Source organism: Strix uralensis, chromosome 5 (genome assembly GCF_047716275.1).
Source record: "Strix uralensis isolate ZFMK-TIS-50842 chromosome 5, bStrUra1, whole genome shotgun sequence".
Lineage (NCBI taxonomy): Eukaryota > Metazoa > Chordata > Aves > Strigiformes > Strigidae > Strix > Strix uralensis.
This window is the reverse complement of record NC_133976.1, coordinates 65,203,102-65,224,775: the sequence shown is the minus strand read 5'-3', so window position 1 is coordinate 65,224,775 and position 21,674 is coordinate 65,203,102. Positions and strand designations below refer to the sequence as shown.

General features: G+C 41.3%; 1 protein-coding gene across 1 annotated transcript; it reads left to right on the top strand.

Annotated features, from left to right (window-relative positions):
• Nucleotides 1-8,325: 8,325 nt before the first annotated feature.
• LDHB (lactate dehydrogenase B) lies at nucleotides 8,326-19,903 on the top strand. The gene is made up of 8 exons (XM_074871378.1): nucleotides 8,326-8,482; nucleotides 9,338-9,469; nucleotides 13,499-13,616; nucleotides 14,136-14,309; nucleotides 16,400-16,573; nucleotides 17,856-17,973; nucleotides 18,869-18,992; nucleotides 19,551-19,903. The coding sequence occupies exons 2-8, from the start codon at nucleotides 9,344-9,346 to the stop codon at nucleotides 19,716-19,718; spliced, it is 1,002 nt and encodes a 333-aa protein (XP_074727479.1). The 5' UTR covers nucleotides 8,326-8,482; nucleotides 9,338-9,343; the 3' UTR covers nucleotides 19,719-19,903.
• The last annotated feature ends 1,771 nt before the right edge of the window (nucleotides 19,904-21,674 follow it).

Here is a 21,674-nt window from a genome sequence, read left to right as displayed (position 1 = left end):
TATTTGATTTGAGAGGTAAGCACCACATCCCCAAGTAGATACAACAGCTGCAATAATATTATTTTTGAAATAATACAGGCAGATACAATACAATTTGAAATGCATTAAGCAGCATCACATATTCAATAATTTCAGTCAGGAAGAGGTTTGCAAAAGTAAGCGACTACAAGGTGCATAAGCTGTACTGAAAAAAGTAAGCAATAAATTTAGGATATCATGTAGTTTTAAGTGCTTTTAATCTACTCACTGATGTAGAAATAAATAAATATGGCAATCACTGAAGACAGCAATGAGTAGAGTGCCAATCTGTAACTAAAGGGATGATTTGGAAAAAATTGGGGGTTGATACCTATCACATAATGTTCATTAATTTTTTTGTCTTCAGTTCTATGAACTTTTCAAAATAGCTAGGATAAGGGCCTCCATCCTTCAGGCATAGGACCAGCTCAAGCAGGCAGAGCAGTCACAATAAAGTTATAAAAGGATAAAACAATTCATGGTCACACAAAATACAGTTTTTACCTGCTTTCAGAATGGCTTTCATGCAAAATGTTTCCCTATTTTTTTAAACTTTCAAAATAAACCACTTCTAGTTGCACCTTTGTAAGCTAAAAGCTCCTGCCATCTAACATGTACTCTTTAAATCTATTAATTTTAATTACTATTCCAAGTCTCGACAATTAAACTAAAATCCAGGCAGGGTTACTTTCTACCTACTTTTCTTAAGGTGCTAAAAAGAAAATCAACAAATTACAGGGAGCTTGTGACTTTTTGAACCTATTGAATCTCCTGCTGCCCACACACATATGTCTCAGCATCAGCTAGTAAATTTACAATGACACAGAGGTTTCAACAGTACAAGCTAAATGTGTGCAGTAAATCTCTGGCACATGCCAAGGAAAAAAATGTTGTGCTTATGTAGCCTGTGATAGCTGATATTGCTGCTGGGGCTGATTATGCTATTCAAGACAATTTACAATAGTTTATGTGCATGAGTTATTATTAATAAGAAGTGTTGGAATTACAACACTGGGTGCAGGAAGAGGTATTCACATAGACTAAATTTAGCTCAATTAAACTAATCTACATCCTCAGCTCCTTCTGTAGGCTGTGGAAATGTAAGCTTCTCTGGAAGGCAGCTCAGTGCATGAGCTTAATTTAGGCTGAAGTTACAGGAAAGGCAGAAAGCTGATTCAGTGTTTCTCAGCCACAGCAAAGGGAAGGGACCCTCCTTGTGCCTGCTCATCCTGGCCCTTCTTGAGCTGTCTCTGGTGGTTGCTGGGCACGTCACTGAACTCAGTCAGTTGGTTAATGAACAGAACACTACTTCAAGGAAATAAAAGTGATAGTCTTCAGATGATTTAATAAGCTGAACTGGCTCAGGAAGAGATTAAAGAAGCATCAAAACTGGTGGATGCGAAGGATGAGCAGGGGTGGAGGTCAGCGTTTTGAGACTTGCCCATTTGTGCAGTGCTGAGCTGGTCCTTTGACTGGGCTCTGCTGGGTAACTTCACCCTTGGCTGCTCTGTAAATGGAGAGCTTTAATGGTGGAAGTCACTTAAAGGAGTCCCTACACCCACACTGTAATTTCCCGCTCCTGTTCTCATGCTGCTGTCACTGTCATGGGGTTGGATAACAAACTGATAGAAATGACCTCCCTGAAAGCAGGGATTTCCTTTCAAGCCAGTGCAGTCATAGCAATACAGATAAGACAGCAGCAAACAGTGATGCAGAACTGGAAGCTGCCAACGTAGGGCAAAAACATCAGAAGCTGGTTTAGCTTCTGAAGCCAGCATCTCTTACTATGCCTTAAACTGCTTCTGGAGGAGATTTCCTGCTGCCTATGGTGGGGAGATGAAACTAGCTTCCCTAGGCAAGAGAATTTGGGAATAGGGCCCCCAGAAGGCTCCCTTTATTCACTCACCATAACAGAAGGCAATCAAGTCCTCTCTTGTGCAGCATCTCACTTAGGTGCGACTCTGAGTCACAGCTGGGAGTCTGCGTTACATGCAGAGATCAGTGGGTGTCTGTGGCAGGTGAGGGGTGCCTGGAGGAGGTGGCATGAGCAATGAGAACATGAGCTATATCTTAAATCTGCTTTGGGGCTGACTTGCAGAACTGAGGAACAGTTTCTATGTCTTGGTTTCTTCGCTTAGAAGAAAGGGGTCTCCATACCCAGAATAATGGTACTTACATGGAGCCAGACAGTCAGAAAGCAAAATCTTCTGATGTCTTCTGGTTTGACCCAGCTTTGGAGCAATAAGTTTGCACTGAAATCTGCCAGGTCACATTACCAAATTCCAGCCATGAAGCATTTGACTGGCTCTTCTTTCAGCATATAGTAATGTTGTGTGCTAAAGGAAGTAACAGTTCCTCACAATAATTAAAAAAAATCATAGAAATTACAAGTGGGCACTGGTTAAAACCAAATCAGAGATATTTGTTGCAGTCATCCTAAAGCGCATGGCTCACTTTGCCTACAGCATTACAAACCAAAGTGGAAGCTTGATTGGTTGAATAACTGGGAAATGTTTTACAGTTTGAAGGAGAAGATGCAAAATGTGTCTACGGATGTCTTACCTCATCTTTGTGTATCACCCTCTAGGACCACTACTGGAAAATGTAACCCCATTTGCTTTGTGTGGGACTTGTGTCTGTCCCCAATTTCAGTAACTATTTTTTTCCCCTGCAAAACCCACTAACCACAGGAACAGATTAGCAGAGTCAAGGGGCACTCTGGACTCACAGCATAGCCGTTCTTCTCAGCATGACACCATCTGGGATTTTAAAGGCAAGGAGGTTTTTTTTCAGATTTTGAAAACTCCTTAGTTTGGAATGCAGAAAATGTTTCAATGAGATCAACCTGGCATAGATACTCACATACCTTCATGGCCAAGTCCGCCAGGCTTGGCGTGAGAGTGCTAAGCTACCATGCCTTCTCCAGGGAGCAGCCCCTGCATTGCTACCACTTGCCACCTCTCAGGACATACACTGGTCAGGTGAAATAAGCTGTGACTGAGGACACTCCAGGAGTCTCCCCAGCATTCAGATACATACTGACACACTGCATCTGCCAACAGTTCTCTTCCCCCTCCCCACAAAGCCAACACCATTAAGGGTAGGATGCTCCCCCACATCGCCTTATTGCTTTCTGCCCACGTCCATCAACAAACCTCTACCACCACGAGTCCCCAGTGGGTTCAGTGCAAAGTGTGTCCTTCCTAGCCTTCACACAGGACATGGTCGTAGCAAGGGAGCCAAACATTCCTCAGTACTGGGAAACATGTTAAATAATGCTCCTGAAAGCTCAGTTGTGTTCACAGTGTTTTCCACAAAGCTTGCTCTGTGAACTGCAGAGCAGTGTAAGTCAGAGTGCGATATGGCAAAGGTTAGTTCAGATATCAATGGACACTTCCCAAGAAGGAGGGCGATCAATCAACCTTGACCCTTAACATCAGCAATCTGCTTCAAAGGCAGTGGCTGGAAGCCTGTGACTGTACTACAGAGCATGGGCAGAACTGTGTTTCTGCAAAACAGGCAAAAATGCATTTGGTCTTCTTCAGAATTACGGTAATATTTAACAAGGTAAATTGTGGGATCATGTAAGTGAATGTCTAGGTGGAAGAGAATGGGAGAGATAAATCTGTTCTTTAGCAAAACTCAATGAAAGTAATGTCCAGATTCTGGGATTCAAATAGTATAGTACCTTCTCCAAGTATGACATGCATACAAGGAAACCTGGAATCAACTCCAAAAGAGGTAATAAGTCCAGCAGTTGTGGAACTACTTCAGAAGTCATTAAAGAGATTATATGTGTTTCTACATGAAGCACTATGGAAAAACCTACTGTAATACTATAATGTAATGTAATACATTATACTATACAGCACTACTATAAAAATCTTTGTACCAAGGTAAATTGTGGTGGCAGACGTCACTCTTCAGGCAGATATGCTACAGTATGTCACTACAGGAGGTGATTGCACTAATGTAAAAAACTCATCAACATGAACATGGCTTTGCACTCATGTCTGGAAAGGTGTTAGGCTGACAAAGCCATATTCACTTTTTCAGACATAAAATGAACAAAGTCCATCTTTGGAATTCTAAATTTTCTGAACAGTTAACCAGTTCAGAGAACAGAAATTGTCCTTATTGTATGGAAATTCACCTACTGATAAAAATCACTGTCCGTATGTCATACAAACTTCCAATTCTATATATTTTTGCTTGCATTTGGAAGGCACTGGCTGAATGGTCCTTGTGGAAGACAGACTTCTATTTATCCATGGATGGTGTACAAACCGGATTGTAATGGAGTAGGAAATGTTTCAAAATATTTCTTTGATGATTTAAAAATTAAATTAGAAAGGATCTTTGACAAAAATGATTTAGGATGTTCTTTCCTTTTTGTTTTCCTTTAAGGTTATATTTCACCAAGATGATGACAGAGATCCTACGAGGCCTTCCCAACAGTTACACTGGCACAGTGGGGAGAAGACAGAACCATAATGAAAAGATATGAAGAGTCACTGAGGGCACAGGAAGGAGGGAAGGTCCTTCCCAAGCCAGGTCCTTTGCCAGAGCCAGATATGCGTATCATGTAAGTACCATGTTGCCCCATTTGTGTCGTATCACTTTATTCAGCAGCTGTTTTTTCTCCTGAACTTTTTAATGAGGCAGAGCTATCAATGCAGTTTAGTTGTTACAAACTGAGTGCTATTAGTTATCTAATTGCAAAATTTTATAATTGTTTCCTCTGACATCCAAGAAATTCATTACATGAGATCATCACATTTCACTCCTTTTGCACAGTAGTCCCAAACACTGAAGCACAGACCCCACTCCACCATGATGCAGGTTTGCAGAAAGAAGCCCCATTTTCAATTGCCACGGTGCCCAGACTTTCCCATGCTTTTTTGTTCAGCTTCTGCATGCCTGTGCAAGCAGTTGGAGATACTGGGGATACCTACATACACAAGTGCCCCAAAATAGAGGGTAAATCAAGATTATTTTGAAAATGTGGGCTGTTATGATGAACTAATAAGGAAGTTTCATTCAAAGAAGAAAAGATTTCCATCCTATTACGTCTTCCACCAACACTAGGAACTTCATCTGTGGGCGATCACTGTGCAAACTTGTGCACACGTGCGTGTGATGCATATTTGGTTTCTTTTTTATTAACTACATTATAAAGCACTTAACTATTATGAACATGTTATCTGTATAACAGTGATGTATAACATCTTTAAGCAAAAATTAAACAGAAACTAGGCCCACTGCTGAAAATAAGGAAACATTCCTTCAAATAAAACAGGTAAAAGAAGCTTGCAAAACTGCCCCTCCAAGATAATTTTTCTTTATTATGTGATGTATTTTCTCTTCAAATGGAAAATCCAGATAAATAAGCACAGAGTTAAAATATAGGTGGACCAGAATTTTAATTCAGCATCGGCCAGCATTAGGTATGTCAGCACTTCATGATTCCCAGTGGATGAATTCAGTTCTCTGTATTTTGCAAAGCTGGACAACTAATCCTTTTTTCTCCATTACAGCCTTGTGAAATAACGCTTAGAGCATATCCATCCCACAGCCCAATGACCTACCAGGTCTACCACAGTGACAGAAGATCACCTATTATCTTATGTTCTCCTGCCACCAGGCCTACATCCCATGTTCTTGTGGTGTAATGGGTTTCTTCTCTTCCTAGGTTATATTCTTCATGACGTTTACTACCTTAGGACTACAACCATCATAAGACCATGGCCATCAGACCACCAACATGTTGCTGTGGGAGAGAGTTCCATTAATAGAGTTTTTCAAGTGAGACCTCTGTTTCTAATTAGATTTAATTGCAGTTTTGGAAAAAAAAAAAACAACAACCAGCAGGGAAATCCTGTATACTTTCATGTGTTTTGGGAAGATGGTGGGACAGATGCAAGTAGTGGAGTATTTCAGACTTATCTAATTACAGACTTTGAATACAAACCAAAAGTTAAACATGACTAAAATGTACACACAGAAGAATGTTGTAATTGTATGAAGGTTACCAGGCAAATTTATTTAGACTATGTCCCTTAACACTAGGGTTTGTTTTTTCAGGAAAACTGCGCTTCATGAAAAATGCCAATGTTGCCAAACTAGAGTTGAACTTTGAAACTGTGACCTGTCACCAGGAGACTTCCCATGTGACCTTGGGGAGATCTTTTCACCTCTCTGTGCCTCAATCCTCCACCGTCTGGAACAATAAATAAGTAAATAACAAAGAGCAGGAAGAGGGAATAATCTTCCTTCTTCTGCCGTTCTACACCTTTGTCTACTTAGATCACAAGTGCTTCAGGGAGGGGATTAAATATCCTGTGCTTTTAACACTGAGAGCAAAATGAAGCCTTATCTAAAGGAGGAGAGCTGTTGTAAGATGTGATTCATGGTCCAGTCTGCCTTTAAAAGCTTTAAGATCTTGCAAATAGGAAAGTGGCATTTTCCTCTCCATTTAATAATTACAAATGCTACTATGATAATTGATTGTTGAATGCTCATAAGGAGAAAGAAGGATCCTGTCCAAAGAAGACATAATGCAGTGGTGAATGATCCTCACAACAGGCGCTGGCGGGACAAGCACAGGCCCTTGGTTCTGGTTGAGGAATGGAAATACCTTACTCTGATCCTTCCCTAACCTCTCTTGTAGTTTTTCTTCTCCCTTCTCCTTTATTTTCTCAAAGTTCAGCTGTGCATGTTCCCATTTTGATTATACAGGATAAACTTTCTTACCCTTATATTTTATTGTGTAATTATTATTTGCTTCCAGCTCCCATTTCAACTGCAGTTACCAGTCTTGAATTTATTTGCTCATAGCAAGTCACTACCTGAAGTGCCATGTGGATGGCTTAACTCATTCCTTCCCCTCCAGGGGACCCTTTGCAATGTCAAACAATGTAAAGAAGCAAAGCTGGTCATGGTTAGATATTAATTTAAACCCAGATGAATCTGTACTGCTGCGCAGGAAAACAGGTTTTACCCTTTCCTTACCATTTGTGCTTGCCACCTCCCTCATGCTGGCACCAGCGTCTGTTTGGCTGCTTGGTGAGACAGAGGGAATTTATCCAGTTATTACTAACCTGGCAAAATACCTGGCAAAAAAATCAATATAACCTTTAACTGGCCACAAAAACAGAGAAAAGGTAACCATAGTCTTAGCCAGGAAGGGCTAGCCTCTCTGCGTAGTCACATTTAACCCAGTGACTTACTTGGGAGGACTCTGGAATCCACCACTCTGTTTTCTCTCTTGTGAGAAAGTTAATCATGTGTGACGAGGAACCTAAAGCTTTCTTTTTTTCCCCAGTGCAACTAAATGTGTACAGTTCAGTGGTTTGCCTCTACGTTTTTCCTTTACAGCTAGAAAAAACTAATGTTACAGCATTAGGAGGAAATATTCTTTGCTATTCTTTTCTATTTTGCATGTATTGGTCCTGCAGGAATTTCAACAAATTACTTGTTCTTCTCTGCCCAGCAATAGCGGCAAACCGTATACCCGGATTTTCAGTTTATATGTTCCACAGGTCAGAGCAAAGGTTTGTCATGTCATATCTGATTTTTACTGTTACTTACAGTGATAGATGTGCTTATTACTTTAACAAGGCACAAAGCTCCATTCACACTCCAGGAGCTCATTCCACAGCTCCTACATATTACAATTTCAAAGTGATGCTCTGCTGGGATATAGCGAGACAGCCACGGAGAGTGTGATGTGGACAGGGCCGAAGCAGGGGGAGGGGGCAGGAGCGGTGGCGACACTGCATCAGGTTACATTTCTTGTTCCTGCCAAAGCGCGTGTGTGTTACTCCAGGCGTGCCATTGTCCCGTCGGGATTTGTTCAACCACAAAAAAATCAACCGAAGTCAGCTACAGGGCAAAAATTAGCAGAAAAATCAGACACCACAACTTGGGCAAAGGATCATCACATAACAATTGGTTTTGCACAACTTCTTGCTTGCAGTGATCCCTCTGCACGTTCCTCCTGGCCAAGCCTACGGCCCTGTGAAACGCCGGTAACGCTTCCCCTCGTCGTTAGCTAATTGCGACGGTAACGTGACACCATCGCTCCCCGTGACAGCTACCACACGAGCGGCGACCGGCTCACAACGCCGACGCCCACAGCACCGACCCACCAGCCCCCAACCGGCCGCCCGCGGACCGCTTCCCCACAGCATCGGGCCCCGGGGACGGCGGGGAACCGGGGCGACGGCGGGGGGAGCCGGGGGCGGGGCGGCGGCATCCTTGAGCCTCCGTCCTTGCCGGGGATTGAGCACGGCGGCCACCGCCCCCCCAGCGGCGCCGGGGAACGCCCAGGAGAGCGCGGCGGGGGGCGGCCTGGCCCGGCCCTGCGCGGGGCCCACCCCTTCCGCTGCGGAGCCCTCATTGCCCGGGCAGGGGACAGTACTGGCCGTGTTCCGCTCTCCTCTCCTTGCTTTGAACCTTGCTGGTGGGTACGGGAACGGGGGGGCTGGCCGACTCCCCTCCCGGGGGTGCTGGAGCGTGGCCCAGCCTGTTCTTCTCTTCCCCGGGCGGCTTGGACCTGCCGGGGCTGGGCGCCTTCACCGGAGGCCGAGCATCCCTGCTTGGCGGTCGGATGGCGTCTGGGCCGTTGGCGGGATGCGGTGGCTGGAGCCGGGCTGCGGCTTCTGAGAGGCGGCTCCTGGCTCGGCCGCCGGTGGTGCGCGGACACCCCTCGGGTGACCTCGTGTGCCGCCCGCGGCCCCCTGCAGGTTGGCGGGCGGCCTCCGCGGCTTGGCAGGGGAGGGGTGAGCGGGGGCGCCGCGCAGGGCGCCGTGGCTTGAGCGAAGGGGCCTTGGGGCTGGATGGAAGCGAGCCGGGGAATTTCCAGCGGGCTTCTGCTCCCAAACTGGTTCGCGGTTTTACTACCGGGCCCACAGCCCGAAGCCCTGGTGGACGCTCTAAGAGGAGGTGAATGCCGAAGAGGCATTAATGCGGAAGGTATTTCTGTCCGGGAAACGAAGGATGTTCAGTTATATGCTGCCAAAATAGCCTCTGCCCCTCTTCAGTCCCTCGCCGGGCACCAGAGTGGGATGGCAGAAATGTGAGCTAGAGCCCTGTGGCCAAGTGGGAGTGGGTGAGCTGGTCACCTGTGGCATGGAAGGAGCCCTGCAAGCAAGGGCTGTGTGCCTGTGCGCTGCCTGGCATAAATCGCATCAGCAGTGACTCGCAGCACCTCTGTTGGCAAGTGTCCAGCTGTGGCAGATGACCTTCTCAATTCAGAGCATCTGTTTTGGTTCCCTCTGGTTTACTTTAAAACAAATCTTTCTGTTTCTCCTTGCAGAACACCATGGCTACTCTCAAGGAGAAGCTGATGACCCCCACTGCTGCAGGAACCACGAGCCCAAACAACAAGATAACTGTTGTGGGGGTTGGACAAGTTGGGATGGCCTGTGCTATCAGCGTCCTTGGAAAGGTACGGCTCAAGGACAACGTGCTATTCAATTCCCACCACTGTAAAGTTCTGCACTGCCTGTTTGTCTTTGCAAATGGTGAGAAATTTGGAAAGTTAGTATAGGAGTAAATAATTTCCAGTTTGTGTAAGCAAGCAGTGACCTACATTGTTCATGCAAGGCTGACCTCCCCATTCAGTTTCTCCTTGTTCTCTCACGTTTCTATCTGTGCTTAGCAATCTCTCATTAGGCAGAGTTATTTTTCAGGCTGCTGGGAAAATGTAGTGAGCAGTGGCTCTGAAACCATGGCCAAACTTTGCTTTCTCTTTAATTTTCTTATTTTTCAACAACAAAGCTGGAGTTTGCTTGGTGGGAGAGCTCCGCTGGGCAAAGAATGCAGACAGAGCAGAAACACATGAAAAATGGGATAGGAATCAGAACTACATGTGTTTGCTTTTTATTCTTCTAATACATAGGTGCTGTAATAACTGAAAATACTGCTATTCCCTTCAGTAGGTTTCTTTATTTCTCTTAAGCACTTACTGATTAGTTGTATGACTTTGTTTTCAGAGGGGTTTTAGCTAGTTTTCCAAAAACTAGAAATAGAGGACTGAGCTTAAGAGGTTATTCAGACTTTTTTCCTGTTACTGGTTTCTGGTTGTTTTTTTTTTTTTTTTTTGGCGAATCTTATGTTGCAGTCTTTGAGCAAAGCAAAGGCTTATTATGCAATAAGGTTCTCTTGTACTTTGCACTTTGTTTTTAGACAATATTGTGAATGAGTTAAATGTGATTCTTCTCATGCTGTTTTTGAACAGACAAATGAGAGCTGCAGACCTTTCTTTTTTTAAAAGATGGCATAAACAGATATGCCCTATCCACTTGTAGGGGCAGATCTTAAATCAGGTAGCTCACAGATTAAAAATCTTGCATGTACTACTAAACCAACTGTATCTTATTTAGAGATGATCTGTCTTCTACCTGTTACCTTGAGGATGCATATTTTAAAGTACTGGGTTTTTAATAATTCTTAAAAATTTCAAGCATTTTCACTTGCTGATATTCATGAGCCTTGTGAGCAAGAAAAAACTGACAGTAGGAAAAGGCCCTTGTGAAACTAAGTACTGATGTGAAAATAACAAATAGTTTTTAGAACTATAACTAAAGGAGAAATTTAATGGAAAAACAATAACAGTTCATTGTGGGGTTTTATATTTATCTTGTAGGCAAATGTTTGTCACCCATGGTCTGAACTCATTTGCTTTTGAAGGAGTACTGTAACCTGTAAGGTTGACAGTGAGGGAGCCAAGTGAAGTTACCACAAACTTCACTACAATCCAGCATTCATCTGTGTTTAATATGCTGCTCTAAGCAGAATCAAATTGTGCTTTCAGAGATCTAGGCACAAAGTTTTACTACTAATGAGTTGTATGCACCAAACCTAGAGTAAAAACTGGTTTTAAACTTTTAAAGCTTGGATTATGGCATCACAGGAGGTTATTTCAACCAGGCTTGTGCTCCCTCTCATTCTCTCACAAGTATAAGCTGCTGTATAAAACATTTTTGTAACAAAATCATCTGACTCTTGTCACTGAATTAGAATCATAATAGTTTAGGTTAGAAAAGACCTTTTAAGATCATAAAGTCCAATGGTTAACCTAGCACTGCCAAGTCTACCACTAAACCATGTCCCGAAGCACCATATCTACATGTCTTTTAAATACATCCAGGGATGGTGACTCAGCCCCTTCCCTGGGCAGGCTGTTCCAGTGCTTGATAACCCTTTGGTGAAGAAATTTTTCTTAATACCCAATCCAAACCTCCCCTGGTGCAACTTGAGGCCGCTTCCTCTTGTCCTATTGCTTCTTACTTGGGAGAAGAGACTGATACCCGCCTTGCTACAAAGTCTTTTCAGGTAGTTGTAGAGAGTGATAACGTTTCACCTCAGCCTCCTTTTCTCCTGGCTAAACAACCCTAGTTCCCTCAGATGATTGTCATAAGACTTGTGCTCTAGACCCTTCACCAGCTTTGTTGCCCTTCTCTGGAAACACTCCAGCACCTCAATGTCTTTCTTGTAGTGATGGCCCAAAACTGAACACAGAATTTCAGGTGCAGCCTCACCAGTGCCAAGTACACTTCCCTAGTTCTGCTGGCCATGCTATTTCTGATACAAGCCAGGATGCTGTTGGTCATCTTTGCCACCTGGGCATGCTGCTGGCTCATTCATCTGGCTGTTGACAGTACAATGTGTGAGATGGTTGGCTCCCCAAGATGTCTTTTTGTTAAACCATGACATGAAATTTTGTACTAAATTTCCTATCTACTTAATATCCTGTATGTAGATGCAGTTGAGTTTTAGATGGATTTATAAAATTAAATGGTGTGATACTAAATCAGTAAACTGAAATTAGTATTATTTAATATATAAATTTGAATGACAATAAAATTTCCATGTTGGTTATTTTTAGCTCCCTCTGACTTAGAGACAGGTCACTTATGTTGCCATACTGTTTCAGAAATGGAAACACAGAAATCTCCGCAGTCACAAGTTGTCCATTTTCAATGAGAATATTTTAAGCTGCGTTTGGTGATTGGGTGGACTTCATTCCTGTGTGTGCTAATGAGCTAAATTCTTCTCTAGGCAACACTGATTCATGAAATTAGTCATTGGAGCTATTCCAGGTGCTCTCTGTTTCAGTGAGAACTGGCTCCTTGAACCTACTACTGAAAGTCCCATATTGTCAGACTGTGTGTATAAATCTATCCATAATTGCACATGTGCACACATTCTTTTATCAAATTATGATTACACTAACTTTTTAGTTTAACACCAGTGACTTCAGTGAAGGATGCTTTTCCATGGTGTTTAAATAACTGAGACTTTAATGTTACCTTCCAGACTATTTTGAGAACAGAGCAAGTGCAGATATAGATTCTTAGGGTTTTCCTTCAGCAGTTGATCAAACCAGCTGTGAAAGGAAGCAATGCAAAAAAGCAATAAATGCTAACATTACTTTAAAGTATGAAATGAAAATCTTAAATATGCCTGCTGTTAAATATATTTTTTCACAGGAAAACCAGTGCCTATTATTGTATGTTTAAAGTAGCTTAGTGAATGCTAATAATTAATCTTTCCATGTGAAGTAATGAGTGTTACCTTTATATAAAAAGTAAACAAAGAAGCTTGCTTGCAGTAATATTTTCAATAGCATAAAAATGGCTTTGCTTTCAAATGGGGTGTAGATACCTAGGAAAATAGAGAAGTAGGAATTTGAATCTCAGTATAATTTACTGGATTATAAGACTTTAAGTATAATAGAATTTAAAAGGGTATTAAACACTTCTTTCAAAAGGCAGTAAAACTTTGCATTAGAGCAGAATGCCTTTTTTCTCTACTCCCCTATTTCATCATTTTCCTGTTCTGACACTATGTGACATTATCTCTCAACTTAACCTGGCTGAACAACAAGCATACATGGCTAAATCTATTCTGCAAAGGAAATACAATGTGGTAGCTCTAGTAGAGAAAAATTGGATAAAGAATCTGTTTTTTTGATACTTTTTAGTATTGAGGAAAATAAGTCTGTTCCCATTCTATATTTTTGTGAAATGGTTGAAGGAATGTTACAAGAGAATACTTATTTGATAATTATGTTGTATGTTCTACTGGGTATTTAAATACTTAAAATAGGCCTATCTGCTGGATAGATTTAGAGGGTTTATTACAACTCTGAAAGATGCAACTTTTTTCTGTAGATAACTAAATCATGCAGTGCCTTACTAATAAAGGGTTAGCTGTGCACTCAAACTCCCCACAGATAATACCTTTTTTTGGGAAGTCTGAATTTATGAACCTGTGCTGTAATAGCCTCTGACTTTGTTACTGTGAGATGCATCAGAACACCAAGATAGTGCTGTCCTACTGGTTTACCTTTGGAGAAGAGATGCTTTCAGCTGTGTAATGTTGTTTTAAAATGTAATACAGCTCAACTGAGGGGTAATTTTAAATGCAAGTTAATTGCTTCATTGACTCCTTCAAACTTCTTTGTTTTCAGGGTCTTTGTGATGAGCTTGCTCTGGTTGATGTTTTGGAAGACAAACTAAAAGGAGAAATGATGGATCTACAGCATGGGAGCTTGTTCCTTCGCACTCACAAGATTGTGGCAGACAAAGGTGAATCTCAGTTTCTTTTATTTAATACTGATATTCTGTGATTTTGCTTAGTAGTGGAGCATTAGTTGTGTAATCCTAAATATCTCTAAGGATTTGGCATTTGAAAAGTTAAAGTATATGTATTGGGGTGAGAGTTCAGACAAACACCATAACAATGGGAGTGGCTCTTAATCTGGGTTTTCTCTTACATCTCTGATGGCCACTCTACAGTTTTGGGCTTGTTGAGTAAAACTGATTTTAATGAAACTCTAGTGCCTCTGATGTAGAAGAAATAGTATTGTTGTTTGGATAGTGGAAATGAGATTCTGAGGGGTTGAATATACTCTCAAGACCCGCATATTGATATATCAGGGCAATGCTAAGAGATGATGCTGGCTTTAATATTGATGTCTCATGTTTTTTGAGTTTGAATGTATGCGCAGTGGAGAAGCTACACCTAATACCTGTATGAACACAGTGCTACTGAAATTAGTGATGTCTAACACATTCTAAATCTTCTTCCCCCATGCTCTGTTGTAGACTATGCTGTCACAGCCAACTCCAAGATTGTGATAGTAACTGCAGGAGTTCGTCAGCAAGAGGGGGAGAGTCGTCTCAACCTGGTTCAGAGGAATGTGAATGTCTTCAAATTCATCATTCCTCAGGTCGTCAAATACAGCCCCAACTGCACCATCCTGGTGGTTTCCAACCCAGGTAAGGCAGTCTTTTTCCTAGAACACTTACAAATTATATTTGTTGAACTAGTGTTTTCTTTTATTGTTTTTTCTCAAATACAAATTGATCGTTGAAAATTAATGGCTTTGTGTGGACATCTGCCATGTAGTTGATAACAGCAGAATACAAATATTCTACACTCTCCAGTGCTTTGTTTATTCATGACTTCTCATGGTGTCCATCTTTTAAAAACATACTTCATAGTAAATGCTTCAGTTCTTTACGTACTTTGGCTTATGCAGTAGGTAGTTTTGCTTTTAAGTTGTGAATCATAACTTTCTTTTGTGTCTGGATATGATATGGTCGTTTTTCAAGATGAAGAATTTACCCTATAGTCTTAGCTATATTTTTAGGAAAAAGAATTTGCATGCTGAAGCCTATGCTTGGGAAAGGCTAACTATACTACATAGTTCAGTTAGATTAGAAAAGATTTAGTTAGAACTGATTACATGTATTTGTGCTCAGTTGCAGGCATCTCATTGCACTGGGACAGCTTGGGTATTTGGATGTCTAAAGCTGACTGCAAACATTCTGATATGCTTTGTAGGGTGTCTCTGTATATTCTGATATGTCTTTTGTAGGGTGTCTTTGCTTGATTCAACATCTGAGTGAAGCCATTACTACAGAACCCTGGCAATGAAGTGATGCTGCTTTTAAAGATAACTCTGTAGAGTTAAAACTGTATGTGAAGCTAGCAACTCAGCTGATTGAGTAGTTAGCTGCTATACAGTTAGTACTACTGAATACTAGTGTACTAGGTTATTGTGCAATTTTAAACACTTACCTAAAAACCAAACTGAGTCAAAGATCAAATTGTTCTTGTTCTAGCAAGGTCAAATTCAAGCTATAGACTTCTTTCCAGTAGAGCAGCTGCCCGAAAATTGCATGTTGCTTTTCCAGAACTTTTACAATACTTTGTTTTCTCAAATTGTGTGGAGTTTTGTCTGCTGGTCTTATATAGTGGAAGTTATTGTGAGCCCATCAGAAGGGACTTCAGGGGTGTCTACTGCATGTGTGTTGGTGTGTGACCTTGGTGTCCTTCCCTGTTTAACCTCCCCGAATCTGCCTGGGCTCTAGCTCAGAGACCACTGTCTGCAGCCTGTCCTGTGGAGAGCCCTATTGTAGGCAAATGATGAGATGACAAAGAGCTCAAAGTCTGGATGTGTGTCTCAGCACCTGATTTGAAAGCCAGACTGTCTGGAGCAGTTGTAGCTGTTTGATAGAGGGGTGCTCTGTAGCCTGTACAGATTATGTGATCTTGGCAGGAACTGCCCCAAGTGAAGCTGTAGGGAAGCTGTGCCTGATGAGCATGCCACTTGTAACAGTAAGGTGTGAACTGTACTGAGGTGACATGCTTTTGGTGCCTGAGCAGAGCAAATGATGTATTTTGATACACACAGATACATGCCCTCCTGAGAAACTGTCTAGCTTTTGAGAGTTTTGGAGTCATAATTAATTATTGCAGCCTGTTTGTTATTGTTTGTTTGACCTGTGGATTAGAGGTTTTTCTGCTAACATCCCCCCAACCTAGGTTTGTGTTTTTGTAAAATTGCATGCAGCTTAAGCATTTTGTTCATCTGGCTTTTCATGCTACAGAGGTAATCAGTGCAGAAGCTGCTTAATGCATGAGTCTACTTCAGTTTTAATTTCTTAAACAGTTACCAGCTGGAAATTGAGACATGTTTAAGATTTACATATTCTTTGTAAATTGCTTTACCTCTTACTGTGGTGAAGTAGAAGGTAACATTACTTCGGGAAATTGCTTGAATGTTTCAGACACAGGAGTTCAGTGCAATTCTGGATGCCCTAGGGGTTTAGCTGTGACAAAAGTGCCTCCAACTTTAGCTGGTAGGATTCTAATCTCCAAAGTCCTTCCTCAGTTTTCTTTGAACAGTAGCTTGATGGGTCCTAAATTTCAGGTGGTGCATTTATTTTGATATTAAGATACTTTGACTAATGAACACAACTGTTTTGAATCCTCCTGATTGCCCTACTACCTGCAGTAGAGTAGTTACTGGAGCATTCTTGGTGTATGTGAATGGTTTCATTTACTGTGTTTTTCTTTTCAGTGGATATATTAAGCTATGTCACATGGAAACTGAGTGGCCTGCCAAAACACCGTGTCATTGGAAGTGGCTGCAATCTAGACACAGCTAGATTTCGCTATCTTATGGCTGAGAGACTTGGTATCCACCCAGCCAGCTGCCATGGCTGGATCTTGGGAGAACATGGTGATTCTAGTGGTAAGAAGCAGTTTTGACCTCCTTGGGAATAAGCAATACAATGTTAGAGGTTGAGGCCTAAGGGGTGTTATAAAACTCAAAAGAACAGGTATAGCTGAGCTTGAGTAACTAGCACTTTGCTGTATTTTTATGAAGAATAGAGTTGAGACAAGTCTAGGAAATCTAGCTACACTTACTAATAAAAGTGACTGTGGCTGTAAGATTAAACCCTGAAGAGGCCAGTTTTGTTAGCTAAAGCTGTGTCCTGAAGGCTACAGCTTACTATTATTTATCAGGTTTTGGAGTATCATGACATAGCCTGTAGCACAGTTCTCCTCTGAAAGCAATTTTAGCTCTTGTTAGGTTAATGGCAGAGCTTGTTGCAGGTAGAAGAAGCTAGCAATCCAGATTTGGGCTAACAAAATTATCCCTTACCTTATCTTGTGACTTTTCCTCATGCTAGCTAAGAGAAGATGGTTTTAAAACCGTATGAAATCGAATCTTACTTGTCTTAGTTCATGTATTTCAACTCTGAAATGATGCAGAACATCTATATAGATTGGTACGGCTTTGTATTTTAGTGCTACGTATTTCTAAGGGAGCTACCTCTTCAGTGTCCCATTACATTTGATCAAAGTGCAGTGTCTGATCAATAACAGTATTTACTGAAACCAGCCCTATGCTAATGAAAGCAGAGCTTGGCTGAGCATACACAGAACTCATCCTGCTTCAGTGTTATAGCTGCTTTTTCTTTGAAGTAACTAAGAATTCCTAGTCACTTCACAGGAACGGAGAATGAGTAAAGCTGCCTGTAAGCTTCCAGTATGAAGGGAGATGTGCAAATTCCTCTCTTGGTAGTCTCAGTTTGCATATTGTTACTGTTATTGAGGGAAATAAGAGTAGAATTCTTGAAGGCTACCCCTAATACTGATTAGTGGGGGACAGCAAATACTTACTTGCTGCAACTTTTCAGTAAAATTAGTTTTAAAAGGCTGAACAGCCAATATGTATATTTTGGCTAGAATTTGAGGTTCCTGACTTCAAAAGTAGCTGTCTGCACCTTCAGAGGACTGAAAGATCTGTTGTTGATGTGTTGCAATTGACTTGTTAAAGTGTTAGTACTAAAATAGTCTAATTTGACCTCCAGAGTTCTCAGAATTAACTGTAGTTAAATGAGAATTTAAAATCTGTCTCAAACATTATTGTGGTTCTGGCTACTATTACTTTGTTTCCGGTTATCTTAGGAAAAGCAGAGGGGAGTTGCTAAGTGCTTTTAAAACTTAACGTCCTCTCTCTGTTACAGTGCCTGTCTGGAGCGGAGTTAATGTGGCAGGCGTTCCTCTCCAGGAACTGAATCCTGCCATGGGAACTGACAAAGATGGTGAGAACTGGAAGGATGTCCACAAGCAAGTGGTTGACAGGTACAATAACTTGAAAAATAAGGTGGATGTGTGATGCTGAAAATAGCTAGTCTGCATGCTGTGTCCTTGTCAGTGCCTCTCCATTCTGCTGCAGCTTTCATGGCTTTTTATTTAGGGGGTTGCGTGAGTAAGTGGAACTACTGGTTTAAACACAGAAATGTAGGATTTCAGTTGGTAAGCTTTATTATCCTGCAGCGAGACAAACTATTGCATAACATACCCACTTCAGAACTGCAGTGCGTAGAGCTGTGTGCACTTTTTTCTCCTAAGTAGCTTCTTAAAGGGTTAACTTTGCTCAGAGGGCACAAGACTCGAAGAGAAGGTGGTATGTTTCTCAGCAGAGCATTGGCGTTATTTGGGAAGATTTGTTCATTGATTTAAGGAAATCTGTCTAGAGGTAACTATACATGCTGCAAAATCATTTGTCCTTACTTCACAAGTGAGACTATACTGGTATAAAGTGTATGCAGATGTTTAAAAAAGAAAAATTAGGATGCATGTGTAGGTAGTGCATGGCTTCAACTCTAAATGTTTACTGGTTCCAAATGCACTCAATGTTTGTGCCACTAGCTTGAATAGAGACCTTGTTCAGTTGTAGGTGTCTGTCTTTCTACTTAACACTAAGAACTCTTCATAGATGGAAGCTATTTTTCTTTTCAGCTAATCCTGCGAGAACAATAGGGCTTTATTATACATATGGGATAATGTAGGCTTTATACTTTATCCTCTAATGCTGAAATATATAACTCTCTTACTTTGTTTTAATACCAAAACTTACAATGTGTCACAGGAGTTTCAGATTTTTTTTTAAATGGGAAACATTCATCTTAAGTCTTAGCATTCACACAGTGTCTTGAAGACATCTTAATGCAACTGTATTTCAATATTTCCTTAGTGCTTATGAGGTAATCAGACTTAAGGGGTACACAAACTGGGCTATTGGCCTTAGTGTTGCTGAACTCTGTGAATCCATGCTGAAGAACTTGTACCGGATTCATCCAGTCTCGACACTGGTAAAGGTAAGATGTGGTGTCTAATTGGGTGCTCTAGTTCATTTTGGTTTGGAAAAGCTAAGTAGTCGCCTAAGTCAGTAGGTGCTGAACAAAGGGAGCTTTCTAAAATACCACTTTGAATTTAAAATAGGAGCTTAGTATCGCAGGTTTTTTTCTAGTCTGACCTCTTAGCCTACCCTCCTCACAGGTATGGAGCTAAAACCAAGTTCTCTGTACTCTACCCAATGTTGTCCTACCCTTGTGTAAAGTCTACCATGTGTGGCATACAGATTCATTAAAAGGAAGTTTCAGTGCAAAAATAGAGAACTCTATGGAGGCCCAGCTGTGATTCCAAAGTGAGGAGTTTGGAGGTCGGCTTTCTGAAATCAGCCATCTCAGTATTGCAAATCATTTTGTCTGAAACAGCTATGTAGTTATTTGCTCAAATACATTGTGACTGAAAATTTTCTGCAGGTTGCAAAATGATAGTCTTGAGCTCTGCTCTCAAAGCTTCCTGCTATATAAACTAAAAGCACATCTGGGGTGATGGGTTCATGTCTGAGTGATCTCTCCTGTTTGTGTCAGGGCATGTATGGCATTGAGAATGATGTCTTCTTGAGCCTTCCTGCTGTCCTAAGTGCCTCTGGATTGACAAGTGTCATCAACCAAAAGCTGAAGGATGATGAGGTGGCTCAGCTGAAGAAGAGTGCAGATACATTGTGGAACATCCAGAAAGATCTCAAGGATCTCTAACTCATGAATGTTAGATTCCAGCAATAGAAAAACAGCATGATTGTACACAAATATGGGCTCTACTCACTGTACATCTCAATAGTAAACACTTAATGCTCTTTCAGAGTGAGCTTTGTCCACAGTAGCTAAACTTATGCTTGCTGTATCGCACAGATGTTATGAACAAATAAAGCAACTTTCAGGCATGTTTTGTTGTCCTAGTGACTTATTTTCAGTACTGAAAATAGCTAGCTCACTCTAGTGTCCTCCTTTAATGTTTACCACAGGCTACATGGAAGTATAGACACATCTTTTAAAAGGTTAGAAACAATGTAGTAATCACCTGTGGTGGGATTTCACTAATACAACCTTACTGGAAGCCTTTTGTTATAATTTAATCATTTATCCCAGACTTGTTTCTGATACAGTACTATTTTTTTTTTACTGATGGGTAAAGGAAATGGAATGGGGATCTGCCTCTGGGCCACCTGCCAAAAAATATGCCAGCATTCTCTATGTCACTGGCCTAGAAAAGGGGTCCTGCAGATCCTTCTCTCTTCTGGATACAATTCTTTGCTTGTTATTGGTGTCTAGTTTTCATAATGTTTAGAAAAAACAAGATTCTTTTCTATTTGGTTACCAAAATCCAAGGCTTTTTTTTGTAGTTAGATTGGAATCCCATGGTAATCTTGTTTATAGAACAAGTCAAATCAGGCCTTTAATTTCTAAATTGTTTGTGATGATTGTTTCATAATTGCTTATGAGAACAAATTTTAAAAACACCCAAAGTTTTATTTCTTAATCACTTACAATTATGGAATAGGTACAAACCATGAAATAGCCAGTACTTGCTTGGCATGCCTAGAACTGCTCAACCTAAATGTCCAAGGGTATCAAATCCATCTAGTATCATAATTCAGGGGCCTGCAAGTCTTGTTTCATAACATGGTCTTTTCTAGCTTAAAGGATTCTTCTAGCTCCATTAAAACACTTTGAGTAGTGGACTAAAACACTTTCACAAGCAAGTAGCTTAGTTTTTGTAGCTCCTCTTAAAAGATCATGGAAGTCCTGTCACATTGCAAGATAACTGCTACCCTGTGATGTAGTAAGTAGTATCATGTAGCTAGTGAAATATGCATGGGATGCTGGTGACAGCATTTACGGAGGGTAACTGGGGGAGACCTTGGGGGATGTTTAATCTCAGTCACAGGCTAAATGCTAGGCTTCTTTACTGGTAGGAGAGGGGACATTACAATTTCTGCTTTTATAACTCAATGTGAAGATCTTACTGGAAGGCTTTTCACACCTGGCTAAATTAGTTTAGGTTCCTGCTAAGAACTGTTCATGATCAGCTGTCATGATGTAAATAGCATAAGATGCTGTTCTTTGCAGGACACACCCATTAGCAATTTTCACCTGAGCACATTTAGCTGGCTACCTTGCACAGTTCTTCCTGGGTTTGTTCTCAGTTAATGAAATAATTCAAAGTGATGTGGGACATTATCTGGCAGAATGCTTGAGACTGATGTGCATGAAGAGGCATCAGTTGTCTCAGAGGATATGGAGTGGGCCCTGTTCCCTTCTGATAGTGAGTCTTGATTTTTAAAGATCACTCAGCTACAATAAAACTGGGTTTTGTCCCTGACTGCATCACTCTGCATTCCTCACCCATTAACGTGTAGGGTCATACCTTGTTCTGTGGTCAGCAAACTGAGACCCAAAGTAGGTTGGGACATCTTTAAAGGAACATGGTAATCAGTGCTTGAGTGGGGCAGCTGCTGTTGCTTAGTGTCTGTCAACTATTTTTTCAATCCCCTCTGAGACCATGGGGGGTTTTTTGTTAGCGATCATAAGACTCAAAAACACTGTAAGATCTTTTGTGCCTAGACATTAAGCAACCAGAGAGCTAATGACAATCTCTACTACAAAAAAGTACAGTCTGTTACAAGAAAAGAGTCAGTAGATATGGGTAAAGCA